Source organism: Camelina sativa, chromosome 1, assembly GCF_030686135.1.
Source record: "Camelina sativa cultivar CO46 ecotype springtype chromosome 1, ASM3068613v1".
Lineage (NCBI taxonomy): Eukaryota > Viridiplantae > Streptophyta > Magnoliopsida > Brassicales > Brassicaceae > Camelina > Camelina sativa.
This window is the reverse complement of record NC_141880.1, coordinates 24,477,553-24,495,396: the sequence shown is the minus strand read 5'-3', so window position 1 is coordinate 24,495,396 and position 17,844 is coordinate 24,477,553. Positions and strand designations below refer to the sequence as shown.

At 35.8% G+C, this 17,844-nt stretch overlaps 2 protein-coding genes and 1 pseudogene across 3 annotated transcripts; 1 reads left to right on the top strand and 2 right to left on the bottom strand.

Moving 5' to 3' along the window:
* Positions 1 to 7,345: 7,345 nt before the first annotated feature.
* Positions 7,346 to 8,615, bottom strand: LOC104710468 (E3 ubiquitin protein ligase RIE1-like; annotated as a pseudogene).
* Positions 8,616 to 13,245: 4,630 nt separating this feature from the next.
* LOC147950286 (uncharacterized) lies at positions 13,246 to 14,585 on the top strand. The gene is made up of 5 exons (XM_087512760.1): positions 13,246 to 13,281; positions 13,373 to 13,492; positions 13,661 to 13,733; positions 13,825 to 14,123; positions 14,319 to 14,585. The coding sequence occupies exons 1-5, from the start codon at positions 13,246 to 13,248 to the stop codon at positions 14,583 to 14,585; spliced, it is 795 nt and encodes a 264-aa protein (XP_087368886.1).
* Positions 14,586 to 16,084: 1,499 nt separating this feature from the next.
* On the bottom strand, positions 16,085 to 17,844 carry LOC104700870 (UPF0725 protein At4g28920). Of its 2 annotated transcripts, none has more exons than XM_087461558.1 (6): positions 17,512 to 17,844; positions 17,267 to 17,398; positions 16,957 to 17,149; positions 16,719 to 16,858; positions 16,556 to 16,639; positions 16,085 to 16,443 (listed from the first exon to the last, which is right to left on the bottom strand). In XM_087461558.1, the coding sequence occupies exons 1-6, from the start codon at positions 17,551 to 17,553 to the stop codon at positions 16,198 to 16,200; spliced, it is 837 nt and encodes a 278-aa protein (XP_087317684.1). In that variant the 5' UTR covers positions 17,554 to 17,844; the 3' UTR covers positions 16,085 to 16,197. The 2 variants fall into 2 exon arrangements, with proteins under 2 accessions (XP_087317684.1, XP_087317683.1); XM_087461557.1 differs by having other exon boundaries at positions 17,267 to 17,432; positions 17,512 to 17,817.

Sequence of the window (17,844 nt, the reverse complement as noted above, 5' to 3'; positions counted from 1 at the left end):
ATGACCTGGAGTCTTCAGGTTCACTCTCTTCTGGATGGCTACGATCTTGTAGGCTACATTGATGGTTCGACAGTTCCGCCAGATCAAACCATCACCACCGGTGCCCAGGTCACGCCAAATCCTGCATACGGCAAATGGCGTCGTCAAGATAAACTTATTTATAGTGGTATTCTTGGCACCTTGTCTTCTTCGATCCAATCTGTAGTCTCCAAGACTACAACCTCCGCTGAGATGTGGAAGAAGATCTCTGCCACCTATGCTAATCCTAGATGGGGCCATGTCCAACAACTCCGGATCCAGCTGAAGCACTACACAAAAGGCGACAAGTCCATTGATGATTATCTTCAAGGGTTAACTACTCGCTTCGATCAACTTGCCCTTCTTGGCAAACCGATTGAACCAGAGGCTCAAATTGAGTTCATTCTTGATGGGCTCCCGGAGGAGTATAAATTTGTCATTGATCAAATGGAAAGCCGGGATACTCCTCCGTCCGTCACTGAGATTCTTGAGAAACTGCTTAACAAGGAAGCTAAACTAATGGCCAGTGCCGGCTTAAATGGGGGACAACCGGTGCGACTGCCCGGGTCCACCAAATTAGGGGGAACAAAAAAAATTTCAGTTCTTTATATATATCAAGTTTTTTTTTTTTTAAGTATAAGCTGACGAAAAAAAAAAACATGTTTGAGGGAATCCAAGTTTGATGAGTTAATGGGCCAAAATCAAAATTAAATTATTGGGCCAAATTGGTTTTGTTATTTATAGGATTTACGGTGATTGGTGGAAATAAGGAATCGGTGATCTTTGTCTTTTATGTTTACGTACGGAGCTTTTCATCTTCCCACCCCATTCACATGACCACAACACACAAGTCTCTTTTTTCCAACAAGCGATCTCCATAGCCGACTAGCCGTTAAGCAGCAGACAACAAGTTTTTGAGTAGTGTTCTATTTGATTCTTGCTCTGCTTTTTTCTAAACTAGTATTTTGTATTCTAATTTCTAAAATTGGAACTCGCTAATCACTAACAACTGTTTTTTTCAGGTTTATATTTGTTCATTTGTTCTTCTAGCATTCATATAATCAGATTCATTCCCCAATAGCCCAACCCCAAAATCCAGGTGCTATTCTTCTTTTTTCTTTGCATCTAGTTAAGATTGCATCATGCCAGGACAGAAACCGGGATGTCAGAAAAGAAAAAAAAGAAAACAAGATGAATTGTTTGTTCAATCACTAAGAGGTTCTTTAGATAAATTTGTGACAAGAGCAAGTGCTAATGAAAATTCAGAATCTGGTGGTGCTAATAAAAATTCAGAATCTGGTGGTGGTGGTATAAATAATCCCGATGACAGTAGTCACTTGAGTGAGCATGATAATGTGGTTAATGCATCTAATGTTGAAAGTTTAAATGTTTGTGAAAACCCAAATTCTCGTGTTGATATTTTTGATCCAAGGTATTGGGAAAACCTTGATAATAAAATGAGAGATGTGTTAGTTGAAAAAGGACCTCAAAGAGAATTGAATCTTGTGTTTCCTTTAGATGCAAACAAGAGGCGTTTCTCATATAATTATTATTCTAGGAAGCTGCGTAATGGGGTAACTAGTGACAGAAATTGGTTGGTTTACTCCAAACATGTGAACAAGGTTTATTGCTTTTGTTGCAAATTGTTTAAATCTAGAAATTGTTCAAATATGCTTGCTTTAGCTAATGATGGTTATAATGACTGGAAGCATCTTAGTGAGAGACTTAAAGATCATGAGAAAAGTGTAGAGCATATGAATAACATGAAAACTTGGAAAGAGCTGAAAGTTAGATTTGAGAAGAATCTCACAATTGATAAACCACTACAGAAAGAAATTGCTAAAGAGAAAGAACGTTGGAGGTTTGTCTTAGCTAGAATAATTGCTGTTGTAAAATTTCTTGCTAAAAGAAATCTAGCTTTTCATGGAAAAAATGAAAAACTTACCAAGATAACAATGGTAATTTCTTAGGTGCTATTGAAATGATTGCAGAATTTGATTTGATAATCCAAGATCATATTAGACGCATTCATAGTCATAAAATTCATTGTCATTATCTTGGTCATAATATTCAAAATGAGTTTATCTCTCTTTTGGCTCATAATGTTCAGCTTTCCATCGTTAAAACCATTAAAGAGTCTAGGTACTTTTCTGTCATTCTTGATTGCACACCGGATGTGAGCCATCAAGAGCAAATGACTTTGATAATTCGATGTGTGAAAATATCAAACAGAAAAGCAAGTGTAGAAGAGTACTTCTTAGAGTTTCTAAAGATGGATGACACCACTGGTTTAGGTCTCTTTGATAAGTTACTAGATGCTTTAAAGTCTCTTACTCTTGATTTTGAGAATATTAGAGGTCAAGGTTATGATAATGGTTCTAACATGAAAGGAAAACATCAAGGTGTTCAAAAGCGATTACTTGATGTAAATCCAAAAGCTTTGTATATGCCGTGTGCTTGTCATAGTCTGAATCTTGTGGTTAGTGATATGGCTCATTCATGTGTAAAAGCTATTTCTTTCTTTGGAATTGTGCAACGCATATATGCATTATTTTCTAGTTCTTCTAAGAGATGGAAAATTTTGCTTGATCATGTTCCTTGCTTTACTGTAAAATCTTTGTGTAACACACGTTGGGAGAGTCGAATTAAAAGTGTCAAAGCTATTAGGTTCCAAGCTCCACAAGTAAGATCAGCTCTATTGGAATTATATGAGTCTTGTGATGATGCTATGACAAAGAGTGATGCTGAAAGTTTAATCATGGCATTTGATAATTTTGAATTTATCCTTGGCATTGTTATTTGGTATGATATTTTGTTTGCCATTAACTCATTGAGTAAGAATTTATAGTCTAAACCATTTTGCATTGATAATGCTTTAAAACAATTGCAAGGTGTGTGTTTGTTTTTTGAGAAGTATAGACATGAAGGGTTTAGTTCTAGTTTGAGTATAGCTCAAACTATTGCTCGTGATATGGATGTAGATCCTATATTTCCACAGAAGCGTCGTGTTTTCAGAAAAAAACAGTTTACTTTTTGGTTGTGGTGGACATGGCAATCACTTTGGTGAAGACCAGATTTGATCAAATGAAAACTTTTGAAAGTGTTTTTGGTTTCTTATTTGATTCGAAAAAGTTAAAGACATTACATGATAGTGATTTACAAGAGCATTGCTGTAACTTATGCAAAACTTTTTCTCATGGTAACTCGTCGGATGTTGATTCAGATGATCTTTTTTCAGAATTGAGAGTGCTTCAAACGACTTTACCTGATGTGTCAATGGAACCTACTGAAATTCTTGAGTTTGTTGAAACTAAAATTATTGAAAAATTATCTAAGATCTTCAATGTCTCAAGAAAAGTTGAATGGTTTAGCTATTTTGTGCATCGAAAAGAACATATTGGAGAGAATTGATACTGAAACTATTATTCATGATTTTGCATCGACTAAAACTCGTAAAAATAGGATTTTGTGATCCTTTATATCTTTCAAGAATGAGTATTGGCTTCTGTTTTTTTTTTTCAAGTGTGAAAGGATGTGAAAGTTTATATATATGGAGATGGAAAGGATAAAACAAGCTTACAAGGCCAGCTAGAAGCAGAGGAGAGCACAAAGTTACAAGAAAAGCAAGGAAATGAGAGCACACTGGAAATTTATCTTTTTTTGTGTGACTGTTTATTTACATCTGTTAGAGGAAAAATTGCAAAATGACATTGTTGTTGCTTTCTTTTTGTAAACGTTCTTTTATTTTTTGCTATCCTTTTGTGAACAACTTTTTTTTATGTGTAATAGATGTTCTGTTCTGTTTTTTGCCCCGGGTCTCTATAATGCTCAAGTCGGCACTGCTAATGGCTACCTCTTCCTCCCTCCCCATGTCAGCACCGATCTCTGCGAATGTTGCTACTTCTCAGTCTCGCCAATACCAAGGTAAGCAGAATCAGCGCTCTCATCAGACTTGGCAGAACAACAACTCGCCCCAATATCCCAATCCGAAACAAGATAATCGGATGTCAAGAGGGTACCAAGGCCGTTGTCAACTCTGTGGTGCATATGGTCACAATGCTAAGCGTTGCAAGCAACTTCAACCACACCTCGGCGGCTACAACAACAACAACATGACACAACAGTTTCGTCCCTGGCAACCACGAGCGAACTTGGTCATGGGAAATGCGTCTGGGGCAAGTCCTTGGGTAATGGACAGTGGAGCAACAGTTTTTACTTCATTTTGCTTTTTGGTTCTAAGATAAGAATCTTCCTATCTACTTCCTTTTGCAGGTTGCCAAGACAAAATGTAGGACAAAAATTGACAGAAACCATAGTTCTTCATATGTTTACGGTATCCATAATTTATATATCTTTTGCTTCTTTCTGTTTCATCCTTTTGCAAGTGTTATTCAACTCTAACAACTCTTACTCTTTTCCCTAAAAGTTTGGGGAAGATAAGATTTTCTGTCTCTTTTTTGGGTGCAGTGCATAACACTTGAAGACAACACCAAAAGTATCTATCACCGGAAAAGATGCACTACTCTGATGAGAAAGCAAAGCCAAGGAACATGCTCTTTTCTTTACTTAAGAAACAGTCCCAGAGAAAATGTGATGTGAAGGAAATCAACCCTCTCTGATTATCTCACAAGTCATAACGAAGCAAAATGTTCATTCTGGAAAGCACGCATGTCGAATGCGTTATGTGTTCATCATGTTAATGACGTAATCCATTATCCATGAGCTAAGTTTTTTTATCTACTGTTCAATTCAAACAAAAACACATTTTAAATATTTAATGTTTGAAACCTGTGAATAATACGATCTATTACGTACACTAAATCTTCTCTTACTTTTCTTTTGTAACTTCCAAACTTAAAATGAAAAATCAAACTAGAAATGTGAACAATGCAAAACCTTTATATAGTTATAGAAAAATATTTGTAACTCTTCCTAATATTCTCTTATAAGAATTTGGACCTTAAACTTTGTCATTAATTTATAAATTCAGTCAAAATTACATTTTAGTTTTGTAAAATTTTATATTTTATGAAAAGGAAACGGTATCCGTACGTAGCACGGAAGACATACTAGTATCTAATAAGTAACAACACTAAAACAAAATTAAATATACTTTAAACTGAGTGGAATTGTTGACAAAAAAATGGTTAGTGGAATTAGTTTTAAGAAATGAATCAGTTAAAAAAAAAACTACTCATGCCCAAAGAACGAAAAAATGTTATTGTATTTTTTATTTTGAGAATTTGAACTCACCACAAATACTTGAGAGTGGGAATCCGACATCCACAATTTTTTTGGGGAAAAAATTGAAAATTAGATTTTGTGGCATAAGAATAATGAGACGATTTTTGGCAGGAAATAGAAAAAATTTGATTTTATGTTAAGTATTTTTCCAAGGGTAAGCTGTCGTTAAAAATCTGAAAAAGATAAAATTTAAAATCGACAGAAAATTGGGTATTTTTGAGAAAGGTAGTTAGAAAATAGTATTTCTAAAAAAAAATCATGATTCTAAATCTTTTAACCCAGTTACTTCTCATGTTATAATTAGTCTTATATATTGATTATAGGTTGTGAGTATTTTTATTTGTTAGATGAATCAAATCAATTTATTTAATCTTTCTTGATATATTCGAGAAACTTTTGCTTTATTAATCTATTTCGGAAAACATCTTCAAGAGTAAAGTGACTAACGTCAACTAATCAAGAATTTTTTGCAAGATTTTTTTTATTTGTGTGTGCAAAATATCTACAAGATGATCTCATGCTAAGACAATGTGTATGAATCCACAATTGTTGGAGGCACTTCTTTCCAAAATGCTAAAAATGATTAGAATTGATGACCAGAATTACTAAAAAAAATTGACAAGAATACAAAAACATTTGATTGTCGGTCACATACGCCAATCATCTCAAAATGGAGAAACAATCCCATTGGTAAAATCTTCTCATCATGGTGAAAATGTGAGAGATGATGGTTAGTTTAATGTATGTTTAGTATATCATGATAGTTGAGGTTCCATGGGAAAGACAAGATGATGATTATTATTAGACACCTATTTTTATACCATAAACGTTTTTGAATCCACGTTTATTAGAGCCGCATAATTAGATGATGGTTTTTCTCCCAAGAAGATGCTGAAAAAATGATTAGAAATTGATGACCGCAACTACCAAAAACATATGATTGCTGGCTATGATTTAGGACTTTAACCACTAAACTAATTTTTTAATAAAGAAACAGAACCATTAAACTAACCAATCCCCTACTTTCATATGAAATGAGATTATCTAAATACTTATTGGTGCACACACATTCATATCTTCAGTCTCCTATACATTAAACCAATATAAATTCTACTAACACACCTTCTTCCATCTTTCATCACTCTTTGGATATTGTAGTGGTTGTGGTTCCATTACCAGTGGACCAGCCACAAGCACTCTTGGAGTTGTAGTTCATCAAAGAGGCTACGAATGGTCCATGTGACCAGTTTGTCTTGATCAGGCTTCCCCTTGTGGCCCAATCGTCTGCGTTCCATAGACTACCATACATTCTCATGGGTTGGCTCTTTGGATTGCGTTTTTTTTTTTTTGGCAAACGGTTGGCTCTTTGGATAAGCCACACCCTTTGCTTCCAAATTCTTGGATTCTCTAATTGGCTTCCCATCAACATAGAACCTATTAGGAATTTAAAAATATTACCCCATTAATGAGATATTATTATTATGTTGTGATTAGTTTTTGTTACATACGTCTCTATATTTTATTAACTAGCAATTGACCCCGCGCGTAAGTTTGATTAAGGTGTATTCCGGGTTTTGTTGTGTATATTATTTTTTTGGTTACGTAAATTCATATTTACATTTGTTTTTGTATTTGATTTTGGTTGCTTATATTTTTTTGTTGAATATTTTTTATACAAATATGTTTTGCATTAAGTATAGTTTAGTATGCTGTTTATTTTTAAAAAATTGAGATCATCTTGTGTGTTTTTAATGTTTTTTTAAAAAAATTATCATTACAAGTTAACATTGTGTAGTTAAAGTTGTTGTTTTGCTGTATTTGTTAGTTGTGATTAATTTATTATTATTTGTCATTTTGTGGTTGAATTGTTATTTAATATTTTCATATGTATTTTGTAAACTGTTGAAGTAGTTTTTTTGTCAATGTTTAAAAAAACATTTAAAAATGGATGATTTTAATAAGATACATGATTTTGATAGTTATATATAAATATATACAGAATAATTTTAATTGAGGAAATGGAATATGTATCCATATGTGCAGAATATTACTCTCTCTTCTTAGTTGGGGTTTGTCTTAAAGATTAGTCAGTCGTTCCTTTAAGGATGTTGTATTTGCAGAGAGGGTATGTTGCTCTCATCTTAAGCCATTTCACAATACAGGTCGAATGAAAATGGTGGTTACAAGGAACAGCATGAATCTCTGCACCATCCTCGTAGACATATGCAACAGTCCTGTTAAGAAAATCAATTAGAAGAAACATTTGGAACTTCATAAAGCAGAGTTAATTGTTGTCATAGAAGGTTGGTTTTACCGCATCCTCAGCAAGCAGCGTTCTTTCAGTTGCTAAGCATAGTCCTTTGGTCGGTATAGGAACCATTTTGCCAGGTCCGGCAATGTTCTTCTCGTTGGTATGGAAAGCCTTAAATTTGTAAAGTGGAAGAACACCGAGCTCAGCCTCTGATACTCCTTCCTGTATAACCCACAAGAAAAGGCGTTTGTAAGTCCTTAAAGTCAACAAAATTGATGAGAGTCTATCCATGTTCATGCTCATACCGTTCCTGCAACGGCGTAGAGAAGAGCGATGATGCAAGGAAGACAGCAGCAGAGAGCTATTCCAACAAGGCAAGCCAAAACAATACAGAAAATGGCAAAGAAGACGTCAATTGCCAAAAAAGTCACCGAAAACCTGCAAACACTCGTAAGATTTGGAACACAAAGAAACATTAATTCTTGTATTTGAATGAGCTTGGAGATAGGAGAGAATCTGATACCAGTAAAGATTAGGAGCTTCTCCTAAAAGCTTATCACCGCCTTCAACAACCCACTAAAATCCAATGATCCACCATACGAATGATACCACAGTGTTTCTAGACTCACATCTTTTAGCAAAACTGATTACAAACCCATCATCCCAATGGCAAATTCAATCACATAAACGACAAAAAAAACATCAATTTCGTCTTCATAAATTCATGAAATTGAGATTAGTCAATCAAACCTGTAAGTTGTTGAGTTGTCACTGTCTTCTTCTTCTTCATGATCGGTACTATCTCCAGACTCCAAATCCCTAGCTCTATGTGTCGTGTTTATCCTGCAATACTCAGACCAAACCAAAACCACATGGGTCAAACACTATAACCCAAACCCACAGATCCAAACCCTGATTGGCTCGACTTGACTTTGTCTAATGAGTAAATCTACTTCTCATCAATGAGTAGGAAGTCGACGCCCATGAGTTGGCCTCTTTTTTTGACATTGCAAGCAGCCCAGTGAAGAAGCATTCTTCCAACGATCTGTTGGTGAAGGTGCCCAACTTTGAGATTTTCGAATGAAACGACAGGGGAATCCATTTTAGTGAAGAAATCAAAAAGACAAAGAAAAATATATATGAAGCATGAAATTAGAGGAGAAGACATTATATAGGACTTACACCAATTAAAGATAGAGTAGTGGGTCTTGAATTAAAAGAGCGAGCATTGAACGGGATGAATTACAGTAATAGAAAAAAATGTTACAATCGAGATGGAAGAGAGGGAGACAGCGAAAGGGTGTGGAGGAGTGGAGAACATTTATTTCAAAGATCACCATTAGGTGAACCAGGATGAAAGAATGAGAAGGGCAAAGACACTTCAGGTCCACAACGGACGACGGCGCTGGGGAGTATCGTGGAAAGGAGTTTTATTCCGCCGGTCAAAAAAACATGGTTTAGTGGATAATGAATTGGGCTTTTACAGAAATGTGATAGAAATAAATAGTAACTGCTTAGTGGGTAATGTAAAATATGGGCTTATTTTGAAAATATGGGCTTACTTTAAAGAATGGTGTATGCTGAGGAGACAACACCAAAAGTGAGGAAAATACACTTTATATATATATATATATATATATATATATATATTCTATCGTTCAGAGATATAATTGAGAGTGCTTTTTTTTTAAGCTGGCATAAATCAAATAAAAAAAATCATATTGATTGAAGAAGTATAATTCAATATGTAAATTTTTCCTTACTATTATTTTAAAAATAAAAGCTATGAATCTGGTAATTTACTATAAATGCAATTTGATTCGGAAAATCCAGTGATCACTTTTCAGTTCGATTTCTAAAAACACTAATTATATTTCACATCACTTAGTGAACTTGTCAAGTTATCATTAAGATTGTAGTAAATATGCTTACACCATGTGACCCGGATTCGAATAGAATATAGTTGTGGAACTCAGATGTCGGACGAACCAAAGGTAGAATGTTGCTCTCTATCACCTTGGCCTTGAGTGTAAACATTAGTGTGAGCAATGTATATATGGATCTAAACTAGCTAACATTTTCCAATAACACGAAATCTATCTTGTCTCATGTTAATCATTGAGACTTCAACTACAGACCTATAATTGAATATTGACAAAGCCTTAATTAAGGACGTCTAACGCAGTTTTCATGCATGATCGTGTCTGTTTAGGCAGCATGGGACGATGAAAGGAAATGTTCCCACGTAGGAATCCGAGTGTTTTCGTCCCTCTCTTTTGAATTTGAGGAAAACACACAAAATAAAAAAAATAAAAACTTTCCAAAGAACTAAATTTTTTTTGAAAAAAAAAAAGCTTCTTTGCAACCAACGTAATTCTTAAAACAGTTGAAGTTCCAAAGACAAAGAGATGGCTTTCTTCTTTTACTTGCAAATTAATTCTTAATTAACGCAGATTTAATATTAAAATGCTTAATCAAAAATTAGAGGAGGTTCGAATTCGAGGGGAAAAAAAAACTTCAACCGCAAAAAAATCTTAGAACCATATAAAAAAAAAAATCATGAAATACAAAACCGGATCTCTGGAGAACTCTCAATTGAAAATTAAAAATGTTTTCTCTTAATGTGTAACGTGTTAATGGGCTTAAGTAAATATCGTTAACGAGGCATAATGAGACACCTTCACAAATCGTCTAGTTTTTTCAACACTACTCTTGTCTAATTTTATTTCAACACACATTTCTAAAGCATGTCTACAGCGAATGTACAACAGTCTTTGAGTTTGAATAAATTTAACATTCAATTCAAAAAAAAAAAAATATATCGTTAACGAGGATGTGTTTGTGAGATTATTTTGTTTTGGTGAATTTCTGCTTTGTTATATACGACTCTCGTCTTCTTAGTTCTAACTACGTACGTGATTGCGAGTTTCTTTTAAAAACATAAATGACTAAGGTAATAGATGTATTTTATGAGATTTTGTAAAACGAATATGTGCATGAATGGTTACATACAGTATATAGATGCAAATCATGCAATCATGCATAAACACGAACTAGAATTTAACTAACTCCCTGGAAGGGCATAGGATTTTAACAAATTAAACATTTAAATTTCTGGATGTCAGCTTTTATTCTGCCAAAGGCTGCATCAAGAAAATTGAAACTCTCTGCGCCAATTTCCTCTGGAGTGGTGATGTAACCAAGAAAGGCATAGCAAAAATGGTATGGCGAGATCTTTGTCTCCCCAAAGCTGAAGGTGGTCTAGGTTTCAGATGCCTTTCCCACTTGAACAAAACATTGATACTCAAGCTTACATGGCGGTTGTTGGCTGCAAGGGACTCCCTATGGGCTCTCTGGCTGAAAAACAACAAAATAAAAGATGGATGTTTTTGGAAGCTTGACATCAAAAAGCAGAGTTCCGGGACCCTGAAATCTATGCTTAAGCTTCGACATATCACTTCTCAATTTATGAAAGCACATTTGGGGAATGGCTGTCACCTAAACTTTTGGTACGATCATTGGACTCCTTTTGGTCCTTTAATTGATTTCATGGGAGACTCTGGACCAGCCCAAACTGGTATTTCTTTACACGGATCAGTCGCTTCTGCAACCACTGAAACAGGGTGGAACCTCAGACCAGCCAGATCACCGCAAGCAGAATCCCTCCATATCTACCTCACATCGATTACCACCCCTCTCCCTGCGGCGATCTTAGACTCATACTCTTGGCGGATTGGGACAGAGGAATTGGTGAACTTCTCCACCTCCAAGACCTGGGAGGTTTTGAGGCCACGTGCAAACGCATCTATTTGGACTGCTCAGGTTTGGTTCAAGGGAGCAATCCCTCGTCATGCTTTCCTGTTTTGGCTGATGCATCAAGACAGACTCCCCATAAGGACGCGCCTGATTCGCTGGGGACTACAAGTTGATCCCAGTTGTTGCATATGTGGGCTTCTCCCTGAGACCCGAGAACACTTGTTCCTGCGATGTAAGCTCAGTGAGGATCTGTGGTCTGCAGTCACTCGTCGCCTAGGATACAGGTCATTCTCTTTCCACACATGGGATGCCTTCTCAGCATAGTTGGATCTGAAAGACAACACTGCACCAAGGAGTCTGCGCCGATTAGCTGCCCAAGCAACTCTTTATGCTATCTGGTCAGAGCGCAACAACCGCTATCACAATAACATATCCATGGAAGGCCCTCTTCTGCTCAAACGACTTGACCGACAAATCCGTGACGCCATCTTGGCAAAGCAAGAAAGGCGAAACTTCAAAGACCTTCTCCTTATTTGGCTATAATATGACTAGACTCCTACTCAAATTATGACTTTGTCTGCTCCTTCCTTGTTTTTATTTTTTTGAGCAAGGGACGATGCTTGTATCCCGCTTTTGTAACTTCAGCAAACATTTGGTTTAATGAAATTCATATATTTTCAAAAAAAAAAAAAAAAAAAATTTGGGTCTCTAAAACATTCTTGACTGACAAAACAGTTATCCGATTGGGGTGTATATATATAATTTATCAAACAAATATCTTTCCTCCCAAAGAAATAAAATAGAGTGTTGACAAAATAAAAATAGCTTATAGAAATTAGAAAATGATTCCATGAATATATTGATGATTTTAATAAATAAGAAAAATAAAAGTAAGGATGCATATATATATATGTAGAGAGAGCATGAGTGTGGACTCATGTAGGATAACAAAACTCTTTCTGTACTTCTTCTTCTTTTTCTTCTTCAGCTCACTTTACTGAGTTTCATTTTCTTCTCTTTGGTTAGTGACACAAGAGATATAGAACGTCTGTCACTGTTTCAGTAAATAGGTAACGACTTCCAAACGATTTCATCGTAGTAAAGATGCTAGTTTTCTTTCATTTTTGTGCTTCTTATTCAAACGAAAACTATTTTGTTTGAAGTGATTCGGTTTGGTGCAGAAACGAGATAGCAACGTCGTGGGTCACTCTAGGAAACTAAACATTCAGGTAACAGAGTGTTATTTTGTAGAAAGACTTGAACTTTTTGGGAAATGTAACCTAATGAAACATAAAAGCTTGCTTATTTATAAGAAAAAGTTCCATTTTTTTCAAGAATCAGAGAGAAAGACGAGTGTTTTTTTTTTTTTTGTGATGTGTTTGTTTTGTAGAAAGACCAAACCTTTTTCTTGTGAAATGAAACTCAGAGAGACATACAAAAGACATCTTGAGTTTATATTTTCCACCTAAGTTCGAATCTCATCTCAACACTCTCGTCTGCTCCGATCCTTTAGCATTTCTCTGTTTCAAGCTTCCATTTTTAAGACGTTTTGAGCTTCGTCTCTCCTCTAATCAAACACAAATCTCCAATAAACTTCTAGTGATTTCGATTTGGTTTGCCAGTTTTTGTCTCTCTTTCTTTTATGCGTGTCTTCCCTTGTCTCTGTTTGTTGATTTCTTTTCCTTGTTGGGACCTTTTAAATCTACAATCTTTCTTAGGCGATGCTTAGAAGTTGGTTTTGCTTTTGTTACATGAGCACTGAATAGTTATGAAGTGGGTTTCGGCGACTTGAAAAGAAATAACTTGATGCTAAAATTTTATTGAGGTGTGTAGTGTAGCTAGAGCTTGATATGGAAAATATATGTTGCTTTGATTTATCGTTGCATTAGCATTTTAAATCTTATGGTATCAATACTTCAACCTCTCTAATCTGTTATGTCTTTTGAAACCCTGGCAGGCATTCTGTTTGAACAAAGATGAGTGACCAAGGTCCAAATACGATCCCTGTGAAGGTAAGTGACAACATAACTAGATGTTACTATGTTAGGCATTGTCAACTAATAACTACTAATAGAATTACTTATATGTTGTATATGTGTGTAGTGCAAGCTCACTATACCTAAAGAAGTTTATGAGTTCTTTGAGAGTGTTCAAAAGTATATCCCTGGTCCGATTATGGCTATGATCATATCCTCCAAACCTGATGATGATCAGATCGAAATTGTCGAAGGTGGAAACACTTCATACGCTTGGTGGAAAAAGCACACGTTAATAATATTCTATTAAATTATACTGTTATAGAATAATCAGTGGTTGTGTACGAAATATATGGGTTTACTTATAGTCGGTCGTTGTTATGTTTTATTGCAACTATCATGTGTTGGTTTTCAGGTCGTGTCCGACTCTTTGAAGGGTATTAACTGGAAAAAGTACATGGGTTGGGTAAGAGATCAAGGACCTCATAGTGAGATCTCTTTCCTAAACTAATGAATCTATTGTGTGTATCTTGAATATCTGAAAGTTTTCTCATCACTTTCAACTTTCTATTTTCGCAGATACTTGCTGGGCTATTGTGGTTGCTGAGTTGATTAGTGCACTAAGATTTATTTTAAAGTATGATGCAACATACACTGATTATTCGGCTCAGTATTTGGTAGATTACGCTGATCAAGCTAAAGGATCGGAGACCTACTCAAAAATAGGGCATTATTGTTACACACACTCTATCTCAAAAGGTTTAGAGTTTGTAAAGCATGGAGGTATACCATTGGCAAAACACTGGAAGTATGTTGGTTGTCGAAAGCCACCTGCTTATTGTCCACCAAAGGATCACTCTCATGTTCGTATAGCTTCAGTACAACGAAGGTATAAATTACATGAGGCATTACCCTAACTCCAGTTTCACCCCATTGGAGCATCCTTGGCTATCTTTCAACCAGATTATCAGAATATCAAAAAGGTACAAAACCATAAATTGAGATTTTACAACAACTTTTTTTATGATTTCATTAGACAACAAGCTTATGTATTCTATGTTTTAATTTGTTAGGGAAAGTACCGGGGACCTATGTCCAAAGGATCTATATATAAAGGTCTCCATGCTGTATCAATATATGGCATTGTTGTAGAAGATGGAGAAACAATTGCCTTGGTAAAGTCTTCTCATGGAGAAAATGTGGGAGATGATGGTTATTTCAAAGTGTCTTTAGATATCATGGTAGTTGAGGTTCCATGGGAAGGAAAAGAGGCTCATCCCAATTTCAAACGCCCAAGGCATCTGCCACTGGATTTTGCTTCCCAGAACTCCTCCCTCTAGAAGTTAAACTACAACAGGTGCATATTTACAGTTTTGAATAAAGGTTTTGGTATAAGAAATTTAATATGAATGTTAAATCATGTCTTAGCTAGTAAATTAATTACAGGGAGTGCATTCTCACATTCTGAGATACTTGTGCAGTATATGTATATCATGCTTATTGTTATCAATGATTGCAGGAACTGAAGTAGTCCTTCCCGTTTGACTTGAGGATAAAGAAAAAGGACTGGAGTAGTCCTTTGACCAACCTAAAAGCCAGTTTATGCCTTCCACTGATGAGAGTAATCGACACTGCTGTTTTCCAATTTTAGACTCAGAAAATATTTTGGACATATATAAATGTGCTTTTTTGTTTTTGTTTAAGACATTACCATGTCGTTTCTTTAAAGCTCATCTTTCAGATTACCACGCTTTATGTAGTTTCCCTATAGTTTCTAGTAACATCCATAATTAGTACTTTTCTAGGCCTCGTGGCACTAATATCAATTAAGAATCATCTCGTCAACTGTCAACACTCAACACTCAACAGGTAGGAGAAAGCAATAATATCAAACATAACACACATTGGGAAAGCCTCGGTTTGTAGAGATTAGGCAACAAAAAAAGTGTCTTCAATCCTATCCTATTGTCTATAAACTACCACTCTCTTGATTAACAAACATTGCAATAAACCAGCAACGAGATTAACAATGAAACACAAAAACACGCTACGACACAAGACCCTGTCTTAGTGTTAGCAGAGGTTTCACTAAACCAAGTCTATTACAGAAGCAGCAAGGAAAATTAGGAGTTTGAAGATTACAACTAGGGCTGGGCATTCGGGTAATCCGTTTGGGTTCGGGTATTACCCATTCGGGTTCGGGTAAACGGGTTTAGAAAAATAGAATCCATTGGGTATTTTTAGATATATGGGTTCGGTTTGGTTTGGGTACTATCGGGTTCGAGTCGGTTTGGGTTATTAGAACCCGATTAGTACCCGAACTACCGGGTACCCGAAAAAATATAATTAAATTTAAATAAATTTAGTTAAATTTTGACTTACATAACAAAATATTTTAGATATTTTGATTATTTTTGATATTTAGGTATAAAACTAAATGAAATATTCAAAATTATGATTATAATTTTGGGGTAATTGCATTATATTAATGATAAATATTATAAATATATTTATATGTTTGGGTTTAATGGGTATCCAAACATGTATCGGGTATTATCCGACTCTAACCCGAACCCACGGGTATTAGAAAATAGTACCCAATAGAGTTTTATAGGCAAACTCGTACCTAACCCGAACCCAATTTTTCGGGTCGGGTTCTAGGTTGGGTATTCGGATACGGTTTTTATGCTCAGGCCTAATTATAACCTTATAAGGAAGAGTTGAGAAAGTGAGGAACTTAGCAGTAATATCAAAACCAGCAAGCGAGGCACCAAATCGAGTAACGGAAGAAGCAGAAAGGGAGAGAGGGTTTAATTGATAGTTTAGTCATAAATAAGAATTTTAAAACATAGGTAAATGACATTATAACTCAAAATACAGTATATAAAAGTTTGTCCCGCTGGGTTCAAACCTAGTTACATAAATTTAAGAGGGACATATATCCGAATACATTCAACTGGACTTGTAGGCCAAGCAGTCAAATTCAAGGCAAATGTGTCCCGGCATCCCATCCATGGTTCTCCTTACAATAGCTTGGTACTCCATAGGTGTACCAGTCGGATCACCATTTCCCTTGAAACTTATGTAGAAGATGGCGTTGGTGGCCTTGTCTATCATATGTGGTGACGCTTCTCTGTTTTCCAGAGTTTGTACAATTATCTTCTTTATATCAAGTGGTAGAAAAGGCTTCAAGTCAGTCTAGAAAAACATAAACTCGAGTTATGACATGAATGAAAAAAAGAAAAAAGAAAAAAAAACCCAATCAATCAATGTTTTTAGCACGAAGCCATTTGAGTGAAAAGAGCCTTACCGTATATGAAGTGCTTTTGGAGTAAAAAGCAAACTCAGCGTACATATGAAGCCACTCAATTCCTTGCCAGTCTAATTCTTGCAACTATGGAGATCCATAAAACTTTGTGAATCATATCATACACACAATAAGCCGAAAGAAGCAAAGCTAAGTAATTAGATACCTCATAAAAATGCCCCTTATTGCTAGCCAGGTCTTGGTCCGTCAACCAGGTCGGCATTTTACCTTTGTAAGAATCATCTACTGCATCATCTTTCCATCTCCTCTGAGGCCCAATAAAAGTAGTCCGAGGGCCAGCAGGAACTAAGAAATTCCAACAGTTAAAATATATATACATACATGCAAACTAGAGGAGAAAAGGTACAGTGAAATAATAGAGAGAGTGTAGTTAGTTAAGTTACCTTTCAGTCTGGAAATTTCGGTCTGCACCATAAAGGATGCGTCTTTGGGAGAATAATCTTGGCAAACACAAGTCTGAAAATCGCAAAGGGAGTTGGATGTATCCGTGGCCTCCAACGTTATGTAGTACAGGCAAAATCTACCCATCATATCATCGTTGTGTTTGTTTATACCAATCAATCTGAGGTTGGTTCCCTACAAACCCCCCCCCCCCCCCCCAATATCTATCTATCAGTAGCCTCAGAAAAAAAAAAAAAAAAAAAAAACGTAGCCTCAGAGTCAGAGGGAGACAAACCAAACCAATTTGTTTACCTTCTGAAGATTGAAACAGTGAAGTCCCAGTCTACCCAAAAGACCCATGTCGTATGGATAGTCATACGCATCTCTCAGTATGTAGGGATATATTCCACCATACCGAAGATCAAAGCGATCAACATCGAAACCCTGTTTGTTCCACACATTTCGATAAAAACCACAACTTTGAAGAACATCAAAAACAACAACAGTATCATCAATTAATTTCAATCCAACTAGTACTATGATAAAAATCTTCTTACGTCAGACTGTAGAACTTGTCGATTGTATTCCTTCTCGACCATAGAGGCAATATAATCGTCGTCGTCATCATCATCATCGCAAGAATCGTAGTACTCAACCTTATGGAAATTTCTTATCGGGGCGGCGTAGGATATGCTCTCCGATTTCCGTTACTCATCCCCAAACTTTGGAACCAAGATCGCAACCTCATTCATTCTCGCCTTACAAACCCTCTAGATCTCTAACCCTAAATCTCTGCGATTTTTTTTTTCCCCTGTTCGACAAAAGAGCTCAGAGGCGACCTTCCCTTATCATTTTTACGCTTTAGACCCCTTTCTTTTTCAACTTTTCAC